The 17,457-nt window shown below is 39.0% G+C and overlaps 1 protein-coding gene across 3 annotated transcripts in view; it reads right to left on the bottom strand.

The window, feature by feature from the left end:
* Positions 1-17,457, bottom strand: part of LOC124554779 (dual specificity protein phosphatase CDC14AB-like) — a 229,204-nt gene that overhangs the window by 46,919 nt on the left and 164,828 nt on the right. For all 3 annotated transcript variants that reach the window (XM_047128425.1, XM_047128427.1, XM_047128426.1), the window contains exons 11-13: positions 17,098-17,368; positions 6,834-6,955; positions 5,985-6,179 (exon numbers count right to left, since the gene is read on the bottom strand). In XM_047128425.1, coding sequence (XP_046984381.1) covers positions 5,985-6,179; positions 6,834-6,955; positions 17,098-17,368 — 588 coding nt within the window. The remainder of the gene's footprint in view (positions 1-5,984; positions 6,180-6,833; positions 6,956-17,097; positions 17,369-17,457) is intronic.

Raw genomic sequence — 17,457 nt, 5'->3', positions numbered from 1 at the left:
TTTGAGCTCTGTTAAGTATAATTCAAATAAATTTATTGTGAAGCCATCAGTTCCATAAAATTTAAGTTTTTCTACGGGAATAACACTACTTATGCAATCAAATGCCTTGCAAAGATCACAAACAATAATAATTGGCAATACTTTATTGTTTAAAGCTTGTTATATTTCGTGTGTGAAGGTATAAAGAGCAACACTTCTGGAATCCAAACTCTGATGTGCTACGTAAATTGTTTCTACACAAATGTCAGACTACTCGTGAGTACAATACTTTTTCGAATATTTTGGTAAAAGACAGCAATAATGAAAATCGATGATGATTATTTAAGTATTTCTTGTTACCTTTCTGATGAATGAGTTTACTAACAGCACATTTCAATCTGTCTGGAAAGATTCTCTGTGCCAGTGATCCATTACATATGTCACTACGGACATTACATATTAAGGTAGAATAATTTTTCAGAATTCTGTTTGAAATTCCAGCGACACTACTTGACCTTTTGTTTTTTGAGAACTTTTTTAATTCTATTAATTTCACTGACGTATGTTAGTGCTACTTCCAATTAGGTGGAATAACATTTTTTGATACTTTCTCTTGCTCCTTCAACTGAACCATTTAATTCTATCTTTGCTGCCACATTTCATATGTGACTTTAAAAATACTCACAACTTGTGAATCATCTGCCACAACATCGTCAGTCAGTTTAATTGTGATAGTATCTTGTGCACTGATTGCTTGTCCTGTCCCGCATTTCACAATATCCAACACGGTTTTAATCTTATTACCTACATTATTAGTTTCTATCACGACGCGCATATTTTTTGACATTTTAATTGGTTTCCTTAAAACATTACATTTTTTTGTACAGAATCCAAGCAATTTTGACTTCCCAGGCATATACCTAAATTTCCCTTCCCCCTTACATGATATTTTAATCCCACGAGTTATCCATAGCTTCCTTTTTTCTCTTTTTCTTTTTTTTAACAGACTTTTCGTGTAAGGTTTTAAGAAAGCTACATTCAAATATTAGCGCAATTTTATTATGAAATATATTGAATTTCACGTTAGTATCTTTTTCTATGTACAATATACCAAATCCTCCGCATGAGCACTATCAACAAAAATGTCATCAACCACAGTGCTGTTATCTTGATGCATGCATTTTTTCAGTTAATATTTTAAGAAATCTACATTGAAATCTTCACATAATTAACTGTTTCTTTAAGTTTTACAGGTACCCCAATAATGAGTCTACATTTCTCATAAATAGCTGAAACTTTCCTAGATGGCCTACTATGTTGTAACTCCTCCATTTCACATGCTAACTCCAAACGAAAATAATGCCAGTATATAATTCTAGATAGTTAACTCCTCAATCACTCAGGTTTCATGGTATTCAGAGAAGCACAACCCACCTATCACTTCAGAATTTTCATCATCAAATGGACACACAAGAAGCTCATTTACTTTGATTTTCAGCCCTCTGATATTCTGATGAAAGAAACACACTGCACTTAATTGTTAAGGCCTAGCAGCTGGCGAACAGTAGCTCAGAAACAGCAAAGCAGACAGTTGGTTGTGGGTTGCTGACATGAGCATCCACATAAAGTGGCTGAAGGATGGTGAAGCCACAAGTAGACAACATGGTGTTCGTCATCCACAACTCATCACAGAATGTGGTGTCTCTCTGCTATGTAAAGCAGGGTAGGTGGCAATCTGTGGCAGATCTGGTGACAGAGTACAATGCTGACACAGACACAAGTTTCAGAGCACGCAGTTCAGCACAAAATGTTCAACATGGGGCTTCACAGCACCAAACCCTACATGTTCCCATGTCGACCCAATGACACTGTCTCATATGTTTCACCTGCCCTTCCATGTGACCTGTGGTAGTAATCAAGAGGCAGTACGCCAGATACGAAGTATGCAATCATTACTGCTGACTACTTGAAACCCTTCATACTTTATGCCTTATGCCTTCTCTGACAGTAATGGCATCTCCCAGCAGGATAACTGTCCATGTCATAAGGATAGAGTCATGGTACAGTGGTGTGAGGAGCATGCTACAGAGTCACACTGATGCCTTAGCCTGATGTGAAGATGATGGAACACATCTGGAATACTATATGGCACCAGCTACCTGCTCACAAACCACCAGTGTGTAATTTACGGGATTTGTGTGAGCTGCGCATAGATATCTGGTGCCACATACATCTGGAAACCTACAAATGACCCATCGAACCCATGTCATGAAGAATTTCAGCAACATTTCATTCCAAGGGTGAACCAACACACTATTAAGCAGGTGGCAATACTGTTTTTGCTCATCAGCGTATCTTGCCAAAGACCCCAGCAAAGGGAACTTCTGATTTACTTATGGCAACATGCAAAATGTTTTGATTGCATCTCTATGAAGAAAAAGTGAAGCATTTCAATCAAAGAAATACAAAAACCTATTATTTGAGCACAATGCCTGTACAATGAAACAGGGCACACCTTATGAATCAGTTCAGACTACAATTCAAATGCTGTGTGCAATTCAAGTAGGGTATATAAGCATACATCTAGAAGCTTAAAATGTTTACCTCAGATTTGAAATCTGCAACATCAGTTCACTTTCTATGGAATTTCGGAAGTTAGCACCTTATTAGAAGTCTACAATGCACATTCCTTAAAAAATGCACCGTCTAATAACTAAAAAATTACTTATTTATGGAAATATGTAGTAGAGGACTACAAAGTGCTATAAGACTACAAGGATGATTTTGCTACATGGGGTCGAACTGCAGGTAACAACCCTCTCAAGAGTGATTTTGCTACATGGGATCAAATTGTAGGAAACACTCTCTCAGGGGATAAGGAACAAAGAAAATCATACGGACATATGGCCAGAAATGTGTTCCAAGGGAGATACACGCATTTGAAGTTGGATATCAAAGATATTTGACAGTGTAGGTTTCAATGGTTTAAAGTATACACGAGAATACATTAGGCAAGTTAGAATGCTCTGCCTCTACTAGTATTTCAGTTCCACATTCAAGAGAGCTGTGAGGTCGAGAAGCAAAATGTAGTAGCCACATTACTCTTTCTTTATAGTTAGTGTCTGAAGCGCATTAGTGTAGTACAGGGCACCAAACTACGACCCATGGGATGAATCCAACCCGCAAAGTCAGTTTATACAGCCCCCTATGGTACTTGAATCTGACTGATAAAATGTATGGCATGCAAGACATTGTGAAACAATTTAAATTTAAATATGAGAACGAAAGTTGCTTCTCACCATATAGCAGAGATGCTGAGCCGCAGATAGGCACAAAAAAAAGATTTTCACACTTAAAGCTTTCGGCCTATGGCCTCTGTCCAACAAAACACACACACACACACACACACACACACACACACACACACACACACACGGGTGCGCGCGCGCGCGCAAACCACATGCACGACTGCAGTCTCAGGCAATCTTTTTGTTGTGCTTATCTGCGACTCAGCATCTCGGCTATATGGTGAGTAGCAACTTTCCTTCTCATAATATTGTTACATTCCATCCTGGATTTTCCATTGTTTGATTAAATTTAAATATTACATTAAAAATACTAGAAGGTCTAAACATTTGTGGACACCTGGCTGCTATGTACCTTAAATTTGCTATGTTCAGTTTTAAATTACTGTGTCTAGGTGTTGTACAGAAGGAAGATGTGGCCCATGCTCATCATTTTGCCACTTATCTGGCCTGCTGTGAAAATGTTTGGTGACCTCTGGTGTAGTAGATGAACCACTGAAAACCTCATGGCACCCACTTAACAACTGTGTTACTCTTATGCTACAAATGGGAAAAGATCATTATCTGGAGACCTGATCTACTGCTGTCCATTTCCAGCAGTTCAGTGGCAACATTTGACACACTTAATGGTCCTTCCCCAGACACAGAAGGCTTCAAAATAACAATTTCATCACGCTCCTAACTACTGACCACTTAAATGGCAACCATATCTTACATAATTAATTCAGGTTATATAAAAATAAAAACATTATTTATGAATTAACTAATGGAAGGAGTACTAGGGTTTAACATCCCATCAATGACGAGGTCATTAGAAAATGTATTTTGGTTCATTGTTACAGCTAGTTTATTTACTCTTTTCTTAGAGTACGACTGGTTTTGAAATATAAAATTTCACTGTCAGATGCACTCTCTTCACCGACACCATATAATTCAAAAATGAATCCACTCTATGAAACCAGCAAATTTACACTCGCTCTACTATTTTTTAGGTTATCATCAAACTGAAACATGTTCATGTTCAAGAAACTTCCTATTTGCAAATGCTACAATACCTTTCCATATAACAACTGAGATTTTAGAAAGTAGTGATTGTTGCTATTTTGCATCAAAAATCTAAAAGAAGCATATGGTAATGATATTCCAACCTTCCTTTGACATTCACAACAGAAAGATATTAAAACCTCTGCCTTCAGTTTACAAACTGCTATGAAAACAACATCCTCAGAACTAGACTATTTCATGGAAATTTTGAGTCATAAGTAGACTGTATCTGACACAGAAAACTATTCTGTAGGTCATCTTGACTTGACTTACATTACTGTACAACAACTAGAACAACAACAACAAAGTATGTCATAATAAAAACAAAAATCACTGATATCAATGTCACATCCCTGCAAGGTTGAGAGACTTTCTTCTTGTCCTCATATATATAACTGGGTTGTTGGTGATGATCTTCAGAGCTATCAATAATTACATACTAGCTGATTTACTGGATATAACGTTCTGCAAACTCATATTTAGTATCCAGAATGAAATATTCATTCTGCAGTGGAGTGTGCGCTGACATGAAACTTCTTTGCAGATTGAAACTGTGTGATGGACCGACACAGTAGCAGATGGAGAAGGTAGGAGATGAGGTACTGGTGGAAGTAAGGCTGTGAGGACAAGTAGCACAGTTGATATAGCACTTGCACGCAAAAGGCAAAGGTCCCAAGTTTGAGTCTCAATCTCTAAAACAAAGCACATGTGAGTATAATGGGAACATAATTAAACACTTAAGAGAAAACACATTAAATTTGAAAAATAAGTTGCATTTTCTCCAATACCTTCTTTAAGTTTCTGCTCACTGCATAACACTTATTTCACCTAGTAATTTGTTGCCTTTCCCCAACAACTTGCAGTATTTCTTCTATAAGCAGTTATATGGGGAAATGAATATGGAAGGAAAGTCCTCGGCTTAATATAAATAATTTATGGAGTAAAGGCAAAAACTCGCAAAATGGCTGGACTGTTGAGAAAGATTACAAATCTGATCCCTCCTACTAGTCCCACCTCCACCTGTGCCCCATGACCCTAGTCTCACCCATCCTGCACTTCCACCCTCTTCTCCACATCCTTTCCCTTCCTCAGTTCTATCTGCACCTCCCAAATCCATTCCTGTAAATCAGTGAGAGATGTGTACAAGTCTCCTGCTCGAGGCCAGAGCCAGCTCACCAGTGCTACACTCCCATCCCACCTGCCGTCTCTTCCTTCAGCCACTGGGCAGCTTCCCCCCCAATCCTCTCTCCAGTTCCTCACAGCTCCTTTCCCCTCTCACCCACTCCACACTACAAAATAACTGCCCCTAGCTGATCTGCAATATTGGCACAAAGTAGTCGACTGAGACACTATAATCGAACAAAGTGTGTGTGTGTGTGTGTGTGTGTGTGTGTGTGTGTGTGAGAGAGAGAGAGAGAGAGAGAGAGAGAGAGAGAGAGAGAGTGCACACATGATGTTACTTATGAAATTATTTATGTGGGGAGATGGACACAAACAGTTCCACATCTTAAGTGCAATATATATATATAAAAGGAACACCTCAGTAATTATATGTTGCAAAGAATGTAATATTCTTATCATGAGTTACCTGACTAAACATCAGGAATTTTCTTTCTGACATTTTCTTTGAGACTTTAATTGTTAAGCATTACGTACCTTTTTGTAACTGATGAAGGAGTCCTTGACGGCCTTTTTGATGGTACAACATCTTTGTCTTTATTGTGAGAGACCACTATAGCTGTGCTGACTTTAGTTGCTTTTAAGGGCGAAAGTATTGCCTGAGACTGGGCTGGCTGCCCACTTCTCAAAGGCTGAGATTTCGCTCTCGTGTGTGGCCTTCCATCTTCTAAGCTGTAAATAAATTTCAACAATTACTTTGAGGCATCTATTGTTACAATTTGTGTTTTTTTTATTGACAAGTTATGTTTGAAAGACAGAGAAAGGGTATATTGTTATACCATACACAATTATACTATAACTGCTAATTCTTCTTGCTTTACTGTTCTCACTTACAGTAAAAAACTAGAGAAGAAAACACACACACAAGGTCATTTAGTACTAAAACGCTTTTGTATTTCATGTTTACTGCTTCCTGTGTGCCACACTGCAGTAAAAATGATTCCTTATTAATTAGCATAATGGATTACTGATACAAGAGAATATAACCACTCCCCAAACAAAATTAGTGTTAACCAACAGGCAAAATCTTGAGCAATGCGTTACACACTAGAATGCAGATAAACACACACACACACACACACACACACACACACACACACACACACACACACAGACCTTGTCTTGGTATCTTTCTACTGCTCAGTGAGTCTTTTGTATATTGAGCAGATTGTCTTTTCTCATTCCACCTACCATTTTTGTCATCATACTAGTTTCATATAGTGTTATTTTATTCTCTTATTTTACTTGGTAACAGGTTCCTATTAACACTGTGGCAACAAATGCTCACTATCTAAATTACTGATTATCTTGAATCTATACACTTACTGTACAGCACCAGTAGTTACAGATCTGGGATGCCTCCGAAATGCCTTTATCTGATTTAGTTTATCACCTTGTGTTAGAGGGATATCAGATGCTGGTTCCTCATTATTTTGATTTGTTGCATCCTAAAACATAAAAACAAATCATTTATTACGAACACAAGACACAAATACTATTTCCACTGAAAGGAAGCAAATACATGTAACATCAAATTCAACAAAATTCTTACAAATAAGTCACAACTTTAACTGCTATTCAAACTCATATAACAATGAACACAAATAATATTCAGCATTGAAAGGGGACATTTACATACCAGCCACTGAAACAATTACAGCAAGGCTGGCATAAGAAATTTACATGTTCTTTTATCTATGTAATCATATATAAATTGAAAACTTTGATAAAATGTTCACAAACAAAAGCTGCAAAACGATCCACTGGTACAGATATGTGGATAAGAATATGTCTAATAGATTAACTACTGGAGAAAATAGACCAACTTCATGCATGAATAAACATGACACAAAAGAACATACCTTTCACTATGGAAATGGAAACTAAAAAACTAATACAATTATTGGCAAAACAAAGATGGGAAGAAGGAAGATAAAAGTTCTTTACAAACTTTTTGCATTTTTACAAATACTAAATACTTGGAAAAAATGATGCTTTCCATAGGAGGGTTAAAATAGACACTAGCAAACATTTACTACATAAACTTACTAAAATATTGGTTATTACTAATCAAATAGTGGCTGCAGTGATCTAGTAGGTAGAGCACTAGAATCCAGCTCTGGAGGCCTTGACTTCACTCCCCAATATTAGACAGGATTATTCCTCATTCCTGTTCCTCCAGGACTGCCCTAGGTCCACTCACAGCCTGCTCTCATACTGAGGACCAATGAGCTTTCCTGGGAGTAAAAGGCAGCTGGGGCAATGGGGCTACTACATTCCCCCTCCTAATACCATTGCTGCACAATAAGTGCAGTTAGGCCACAAGCCCAATCATGTGCTGAGTGCCATAGACCTTTATCTTTTACTAGTTATATAACATATCTTTATGAGACCACAGAAACACACAGAGGCAGGGTTGCCAACTGAGGTCAATGTCAATTTCATCACCCTGAGCATCAGGTGTGACTCTCTTTGATTGATTTCAAACTCATCATCACATCTCCCACAAAAACCATCTGCAGTTTTTTACTCAAAAACTTGTCCACTGGCTGACCAGTACATTTGGCAATCAGAGCTAACCACCAACTGAGCAATAAACTGTCATTATTAGCCAATCACTAATTGAGCAATACAGTATCAAAATTCAAAATTCAAAAGTCCAGCTGCCTCACAAGTTGCTAACAATATAGTCAGTGAGGGCATTCTCCACCTCTTTGAGTGGTGGGTTGTTGTATATGCCTTTAGTTTATCAGTAAATAGTATGCAGTATTACGTGCACAAGCCCAGTATTCAAGACAATTACTTTTCTAATAATTTCACCTGTTTGCTGAAAGTAATGCAACTGATGCACAGTCATAATTTTTTTATCACTTAACAGTTCCATCAAAAAGTATTTACGAAAAAGAGGCCTTGGTGGCTGTCACTCTCTGAAAACTCATTTTCGAGAGTACTCCAGGACATTCATCAAAATGTGCATTTCCTTTGCATTGCAGCCATCACCCCTGGTCCTCAGCATCTGCTTCTGCTTCTCATTTTAGTGAGGATAAAACTATTTACTATTGTTTGATTTTCCACAGACACAAAGGATATATTGCAGGGAGAGTTCCCACCTGCACACACTGGTGAAGTTGGTGTTGGTAGGAAGAAATCAGATGGTATGAGCTGTGAAACAGTCACTAAAATAAAGCACTTTGTGTTGGATAGCATGTTCAGGAACTGGATGGTTCAGCTCCCCCCAGCCACAGTTTGGCGGTGGCCACTCATACAGACAGCTTGTTAGTTGTCATGCCCATGCAGAAAGCAGCACAGTTGTTGCAGTTTAGTTGGAAGCTCACAAGGCTGCTTTCACAAGTAGCCCTGCCTTTGATGTTGTAGGAGATGCCTGTGACAAGACTGAAGTAGAAAGTAGTAGGAGGTCTTGCATCCAGGTCTATATCAGGGATATGAGTCATGAGGCAAAGGGTTGGGATCAGGGATGGAGTAGGCTTAGACAATGATATTGCATCGCTTCAGTGGGTGGTGGAATATCACCGGGGGACTGGGGCACGGGTGACCAGGATATAGTTGGTAGGATATTCATTCCAGGACACAACAAGAGGTAGTCAAAACCCTGCTGGAGAATGTGATTCAGATGCTTGAGTTCTGGTTGGTGTCACATTAGCAACCAAGTCACATCGTCTGCCAGGGTTTCAACTACTCTCACTCTGCCACAAAATGAAGAATATCCTACCCAAACTTCTCACAGTGGTATTCTGCTGCCCACTAAATGGAGGCAATATCCTTGTCCATCCTCACTCCACCCCTGCTCTCAATCTGTTGCCTCACGGCTCATATCCCTACAATAGACTTGATGCAAGGCCTGTGCCATACATCCTGCTACTACCAGCAACTCCAATCTTGTCACAGGCATCTCCGACCCACCAAAGGCAGGACTATCCCTGAAAGCAGCCGTGTGATCTACCGTGGGCAACCCAGTCGCTGAACGCGTTAACACATTTCACTTTAATGACTGCTTCACAGACTGCATAATCTGGAATCTTCTTACGAACACCAATTTTCTGAATTTTGCAAGTAGGAACTCTATAACATATCCTTCATTACCGTACCCCACCCCTTTCCCCCCTGGCCTCAACCTTTGCTGGTCCCTGTCCTCCACCTACCTATCCCCTTCCCTGCTCCCATTTCAGCACTACACACACCTTCTACTCCACCAACAAAGGTGCTAGTTTTTCCCCTTGTCTATTTCTTTACTATCCCCTCTCCCTTTCCCCTCCCCCAGCACAGCCTCCTGACACTGCACCTAGCAGGCCTGTTCTGTCCCCATCAAGTCCCTACACAGTCCCACAGGCACCACAGCATCTTCCCCCAACCCTGTCCTGCTATCCCTCCCCCATCCCGCCCCATGCCTCCTTACTCCCACTCCCACCACTCATTCCCGCAGATTTCTATCCACATCATACGCAGTCACAATTCAACGTGCCTGTCTGCTACTTAGTGCCTCCTCTGGTGGTGAGTAACAATCTATCATTTCCACATTGGTGTTATAATAGGGTGAAAGGTTTCATTTGGCTAATTCCAAAATTTTATCACGTATTAACAAAAGAAACTGTGATGTAAAATTGAAATTATACAAAATAACTGTTTTCAAAAGCATCAGTCATTCAACTAAATAACTGTTTTCAAAAGCATCAGTCATTCAACTAAATAACTGTTTTCAAAAGTATCAGACATTCAACTAATGCCAGAGAACGAAATATCATGTTTTACACACATAACTATCACAAATTCATCAAGAAAATTAATATTAGCCATAATATTAAGTTCTGCAAACTTTAGAAGTATTACAGGCTCATAAAACCTATGACTATTTTTGGAATCAGTATAAAAATCTCTAAGATGAGATGTTTTACACATCAATTTTCAGTCATTCTAATTTCATAAAAATTACATTCAATTTATTTTAAGATCATATAATTAGTTGTGGAAAGAATAGTGGAATCATTTATGTTTGAACCACATTAATATACATTCTGGCCAATTTAATATATAAAGGAAAAACTCTTTTGAATCAAAACTAATATACACTACTGGTCATTAAAATTGCTACACCAAGAAAATGCAGATGATAAATAGGTATTCATTGGACAAATATATTATACTAGAACTGACTTGTGATTCCATTTTCACGCAATTTGGTTGCATAGATCCTGAGAAATCAGTACCCAGAACCACCACCTCTGGCCATAATAATCGCCTTGATATGCCTGGGCATTGGGTCAAACAGAGCTTGGATGGCGTGTACAGGTACAGCTGCCCATGCAGCTTCAACATGGTATCACAGTTCACCAACAGTAGTGACTGGCGTACTGTGACGAGCCAGTTGCTCGGCCACCATTGACCAGACGTTTTCAATTGGTGAGAGATCTGGAGAATGAGCTGGCCATGGCAGCAGTCAAACATTTTCTGTATCCAGAAAGGCCCGTACAGGACTTACAACATGCAGTCATGCATTATCCTGCTGAAATGTAGGGTTTCGCAGGGATCAAATGAAGGGTAGAGCCACGGGTCGCAACACATCTGAAATGTAATGTCCACTGTTCAAAGTGCCGTCAATGCAAACAAGAGGTGACCGAGACGTGTAACCACTGGCACCCCATACCATCACGCCAGGTGATACGCCAGTATGGCGATGACGAATACACGCTTCCAATGACCTTTCACCGTGATGTCGCCAAACACGGATGCGACCATCATGATGCTGTAAACAGAACCTGAATTCATCCGAAAAAATGACGTTTTGCCATTCGTGCACCCAGGTTCATTGTTGAGTACACCATTGCAGGCGCTCCTGTCAGTGATGCAGTGTCAAGGGTAACCGCAGCCATGGTCTCTGAGCTGATAGTCCATGCTGCTGCAAACGTCATCGAACTGTTCGTGCAGCATGGACTGTTGTTGTCTTGCAAACGTCCCCATCTGTTGACTCAGGGATCGAGATGTGGCTGCACGATCCTTTACAGCCATGCAGATAAGATGCCTGTCATCTCGACTGCTAGTGATACGAGGCCATTACGATAAAGTACGGCATTCCATATTACCCTCCTGAACCCACCAATTCCATATTCCGCTAACAGTCATTGGATCTCGACCAATGCGAGCAGCAATGTCGCGATACGATAAACCGCAATCGCAATAGGCTACAATCCTACCTTTACCAAAGTCAAAAACGTGATGGTACGCATTTCTCCTCCTTACACGAGGCATCAAAACAATGTTTCACCAGGCAACACCGGTCAACTGCTGGTTGAGTATGAGAAATCAGTTGGAAACTTTTCTCATATCAGCAGGTTGTAGGTGTCACCACCGGCGCCAACCTTGTGTGAATGCTCTGAAAAGCTAATCACTTGCATATCACAGCATCTTCTTCCTGTCGGTTAAATTTCACTTCTGTAGCACGTCAGCTTTGTGGTGTAGCAATTTTAATGGCCATGCTACCCATAAGGCAGTTTAATTCTACTATGAAGTACATATTTATACTTCATTTTTGTGACCCCATATACCTTCAACTGGTGGGAATAGGCATCTCTATAAACAGATTTTTGAAAGATGCCAAAACGTAGTTCAGAGTGAATTGAAGTTGGGATAGGTCCAGCTGCAGCTCGTAATTAAAGGCTCTGAGGTGGAGTCACAACAAAATATATATTAAAATAAATTTCTGAACAATGTGTTACAGATTTACATTATCAGGACTCATTTCCTATATTTCTCACACGGATTTAAATAATGCTGGCAATGTTTTTGTAGCTATTGATGTGTAATATCTAGTGATATTTTTCGAACGGGTAGCAGCTAGTCTTAACGCTGTGTCTTGAAATGCCATTTAGCTCTATGTATCACAGGTATGGGGATGTGGCTTCTATTGATTACTGCTCTTATGGCCGACCCATAGGCTCTGATCGGTCAGCCTAAGAGTGTCCTACCAACCTCCACACAGTTTTCACAATCCTCTCCTTATTTTGAAAGTGGTTTAGATAGTTGTTTTGGTTCTTCCAATGGTTATTCTATCCACTGTTAAAATAAGATTGAAAATCCCTCATTAGAGTGCACTAGGACACGGTAACGTAAGCATCACCACCTAGCGAGAGTTCAGCCAACAATTAGTAGAACCAAGTGTGCAAAATATGTTCTGTTACTTTAGTTTCCTTGCTTGCTGACTGTGTTCGCGGGCAACATGCATTATTTTTGTGATTGTGTTTCTTTTTGCAAGGGTATTGTGCCCGAGTGAAGTGCACTATACTATCTTCCACATAACTGCAGCATATCTAGAGTTCAAAAACAGCATAGTATGAGTTCGGTCTGCAACATATCAGGTAAAAATTTGGAACATGTCGGTAGGACGGAAGTGAAGGAACTTGGGGCAGCCAGAGCAGACCTGAAATTCAATCAAAAACAAAAAACAGTGTAAATCAAGGCTAGGGTATACATGCAATTTTAACAGAACAATGTACAATGTAGCTGAGTGGTTGTGAAGTGAAAACCCCGTTTTTGGTGCTATCATAGTCTCAAAAAAATTTCACACAAAGGTGAAGAAACACGATTCCAGTGAAAAATATTTGAATGGTTTTATTGAATTTTCAATGTTAGGGAGAGTGGAAGTTATGTGCCAACTAGGCAGTGCTTGCCACCTTAACCTAAAGACATACACTGAAAAGTCTCAAAAAAATTGGTACATCTTTTGTAAATGGACAGATTGCATTAAATTTTGCAGCAAATTCAAGCTGCTGTTAAGGGGCCATGATGAAACAGCAAATTCCAAGAACCCACGAATTTGTCAAGGTCTAGTTGATCTGATGGAAGAAGTTGATGGCATCTTGAAGCAGCACACCAAAAAATCGGAGAAACGGGGTTTCTTAAGCCTTTCCAAGACAATTCAAAATGAATCAAATTATGAGATATGTCCAAATCTGATCACAAATGAACTCTCAAAGACAAATTTCCTTCGTATCAAAATAGACAAAACCACTGACTCTGCAAATTTGTCACAACTGGTCATAATAAGTTGCTATGTGCTGCTGGGGAAAATTAACGAAAGATTTATTTCCTTTGTACGACCAAAAGTTCACACTGCAGAAGATGTAACTGCAGCTGTTCTCAGAGAGCTAGAGAAAATGAACATAAATGAAACACCTGAGAAACTGATAGCTCAGTGTTACAACTGAGCTCCTGTTATGAGTGGTCACAAAATTGGAGTTCAAATCAAAATTAAAGAGGTGTATAAAAATGCTCATTTCATTCACTGTTATGCACATCAGTTCAGCAACTTGGAAGGAATTTGTACCTTTTTTCCCAGACTCCTAAACACACAGCCATTCAAGATGAGATAGATGGAATTTACAATCATGATCATGGAGTGTAAAAAAGGAAGAAGAAGGAAAATGTTGAGTGCATGGGAAAAATTACTGATGATAGTAATGATTACAAGACAATAAACAAGGCTATGGAACTCAAAGGTTTACTGCAAAACCATGAATTCCTCTTCTGGTTACATATTTTCATAGTTTTACTAGTCATGCCTTATAGTGTCATTCTGTTCAACCAACTCCAGCAAAGGAATATTGATGCAGTAAAAATTGTTGAATATATCTCAGTTTGCAGCTTCTGTCCAGCGCGTTACGGCCTCGCTAGACAATGATGATCACTAGGAATAGGAAGAGCCACCTGCAAAACTAGGATGTTTCACTGAATCAAGAATGGTCGTGCACGAGACATCTCTGACCACACCAACTCAGATCAATGATTGAGTCAGTTTAAATTATCACTTGTCAATTACACAACTCTTTGAACCATCATTGTTTTTCAAACATGAAATTGTTTTCTGAGAAAAAGAACTGATTATATCTGTCAATTTGCTTAAATCACATTGTTCAGACTTACATCATGAACTGAATGTGCTATACAGTCAAAATAGTTTTATGAAAGCATCAGGTGCTTTGACTTTGTTGAACTTTCTTTATGAAAACTATTTGGCAAAAGCATTTCCTGAAAGTGTTTAACTTCTGCAGAGAGCAGTAATCTGTCCAAACTACAACAGGAGAGGCAGAACTCTGCTTCCCTGCATTAAAACAAGTGAAAACATTTATGAGTAATACTATGAATGAGAACAGGCTTTGTGCACTTGTGATGTGTTTTCTCGAAAAACAACTACAGAATCAGCCAAATTTCTATGAAAAGGTTATAGAAAAAGTGATGAGCAGATGTCATCTACAAACAAATGACTTATGGTAAGTAAAATTGCATTAATAGATGATAAGACGCAATGCCTTTTGTCATAACAATCAGTTCAGCTTACAAAAATAAGTGCATAAAAAGGGTAGTGACAAAGTTTAACCACTGATGTTACATTTTCCAAAACACATCGTAATTCATAGCACAGCTTGTTGTGCTAAGTGTCAAATTTGCTGACACTTTAGCACAAGAAACCGTACTAAAAACTATACATTTGGGAGAGATCTTTCATGCACTTAATCCCTTAAAATGCATAAATTCATAAAAAACATATATAAATATGACAAATAAATATGGTATGTAAAATAACATGGCAGTTGCTCATGTCAGCCAGTCACATAACAAGACCCGTGATGTCACGGAAACATCACTATTTTGCCATGTGAACTCAAATGCCCCAGTCTGAGGAGACAAAACATTAAATGTCTGAAGTTTGGAAACGAAAACACCAAAAGCATTACGAGTGCAGCAAAGCTAACACGTACTGCATTAAAGGTCTCTCAAAACTGCTACACTGTTGGGAAATACGAAATCTGGGTATAAATACATACAGTATGTAAATGTTTGGCTAGAGTGTTATATGGTAAGATTTTAATACCATGCCTCTGCAAAGTCTCTTTGCAATGGCATGCCTCAAATGTGTGGGGAGAGTAAGGTTTGCAGCACATTCAAGTCTGCACATGTACTGAGGACCTGCAGTAGTAGGGTGGGGGTAGTAATGTTGCAGCTGTTAGTTGTGCAATTGTCCAAGTATAGTGGAAATACTTACTACTGCAGAGAGAGTTTTTCTTGTGCAAGAGGTTTCCCGTGCAGGAGAGAACTTTACAGAGCTTGTGACGCAGCAATTTACATGGCATTTTCCTGCTTCGAGGTGTCCACATCATGACACTGCACATGATTCAATTCACAAATTCTGGACAACATGTTGAGTTCATGGTGCAGCATGAACTGGTAGATCTACAATTTTAACATAACAGAAGCTTGACGACATCTGGGACATCATGTTGTGGAGTTCAACAAAATCGGTGAAGAGTTTACTGCAAGAGACTTAAGTCTCTCGTACAACAGCACATAAAGCCATAACCAAAAAACTAGGGGTGTATCTATATAAAATTACTGCTGTGCCAACTATTCCACAGTATGGACCATGCAAAATTAATAGCGTATTGCGAATGGTCTCAGCAATTTGTTAACCGACACAGAGTCGCTGTTTTAAAGCGAACTTTTTTCACTGATGAGTCTTGGTTTCACCTATCTGGCTACATTAACTCCCAAAATTAATGAATTTGGCCATCAGAAAACCCACATGTCTTAAGAGAAACACTACAGTGTGCAGAGTAGATCGGAGTGTGGGTTGCCATAATGCGAGCACGAATTAAAGGGCCAATGTTTTTAGATATACCATTATTGCCGGTAGCTACTGTTCCCACATAATGTATCCATTTACTACCCTGCTGAATGAAAATGATATCAAGTATTCATTTTTACGACAAGGCAATGTTACTGCTAATATGGCACATCATCTCCCATGACTTTGAGATGAAATCTTTGGAGACAGAGTAATTACGAATGGTCTCTGGCCCCCACATTCACCGGATCTATCTCCACCCGACTATTTCGTTTGGGGTGTGGCTAAAACATTTGTGTATTAAAATGAACCAAAGACAGTAGATGAACAGAAGACAGTGATAATTTACTATCTGCATTCGATTACAGATGAAACATTGGTAAAGGTGTTCGCAAACGAATGTCAATGTGCTGAATTATGCTTTCAAGAAAGAGGGCAACATTTCCAGAACCTACTGTGATATTGGTGAGTTCAGTGTATTTGATTGTAATTAATTAATTTCATTGCTTTGATTGCAATAATGTTGAATCCCATATCCCAACATCATTGCAGCCACTAGCAGTGAATCCCAGCCCCCAGCTTATACAGAGGCATAAATGTGCTGCCAACCTTATGTGCCCCGCAAGGGGCGACATGTGGAGATAGTCATCACGGAGACTGCAGACACGTTACACACAAAATTCAGTATATTTGAAGGATTTTGACAATATCATGTTTATGCTCAAAACATGCGAAATCTGCAATTATATTCACTACAAAACAGCCAGACATCTATGAAATGAAGCAATTTCTTCATATATCCAAAAAAGCATACTACAGTACAAGCAAAAATATGTATCTGCATAGAAATGTTTATCCTACTTATAAGAGACTATGACAGACCAAATCTGTAGCGCACTGAGTTCACCATAGGTCACAATGAAAACTAATAGCAAAATATGGTAAATGTGTATACATCACCTCCATTACTTTTGTTCTCCGTCTGCAACACCTTTCATTTTTATTTTCATCTTCTTTATCATCCAGTTTCATTGTATCAACCTTTTGTAAAATACGGGAAACATTATCAGGTGGCTTTATGTTGTTCTTAATTACTTCTGGACTGTGAGTGCACTGTAAATGAGCAGCTACACCTTTCATACTGTATATGCCATATGCATGTTTAGGAAAACTGTTTTCCATTTTTTGTTGTCGGTATGTATCTCCTTGCATCCACATTTGTGTCTGCTTCCTACACACACACACACACACACATCAACACCAATTAATAGTCTTCTTTACAGAAAACAGATTTTGTGTAAAAATTTAACCATCAAAATA

The sequence above is a fragment of the Schistocerca americana genome, chromosome X (assembly GCF_021461395.2).
Source record: "Schistocerca americana isolate TAMUIC-IGC-003095 chromosome X, iqSchAmer2.1, whole genome shotgun sequence".
NCBI lineage: Eukaryota > Metazoa > Arthropoda > Insecta > Orthoptera > Acrididae > Schistocerca > Schistocerca americana.
This window is presented reverse-complemented; position numbering and strand designations above follow the sequence as displayed.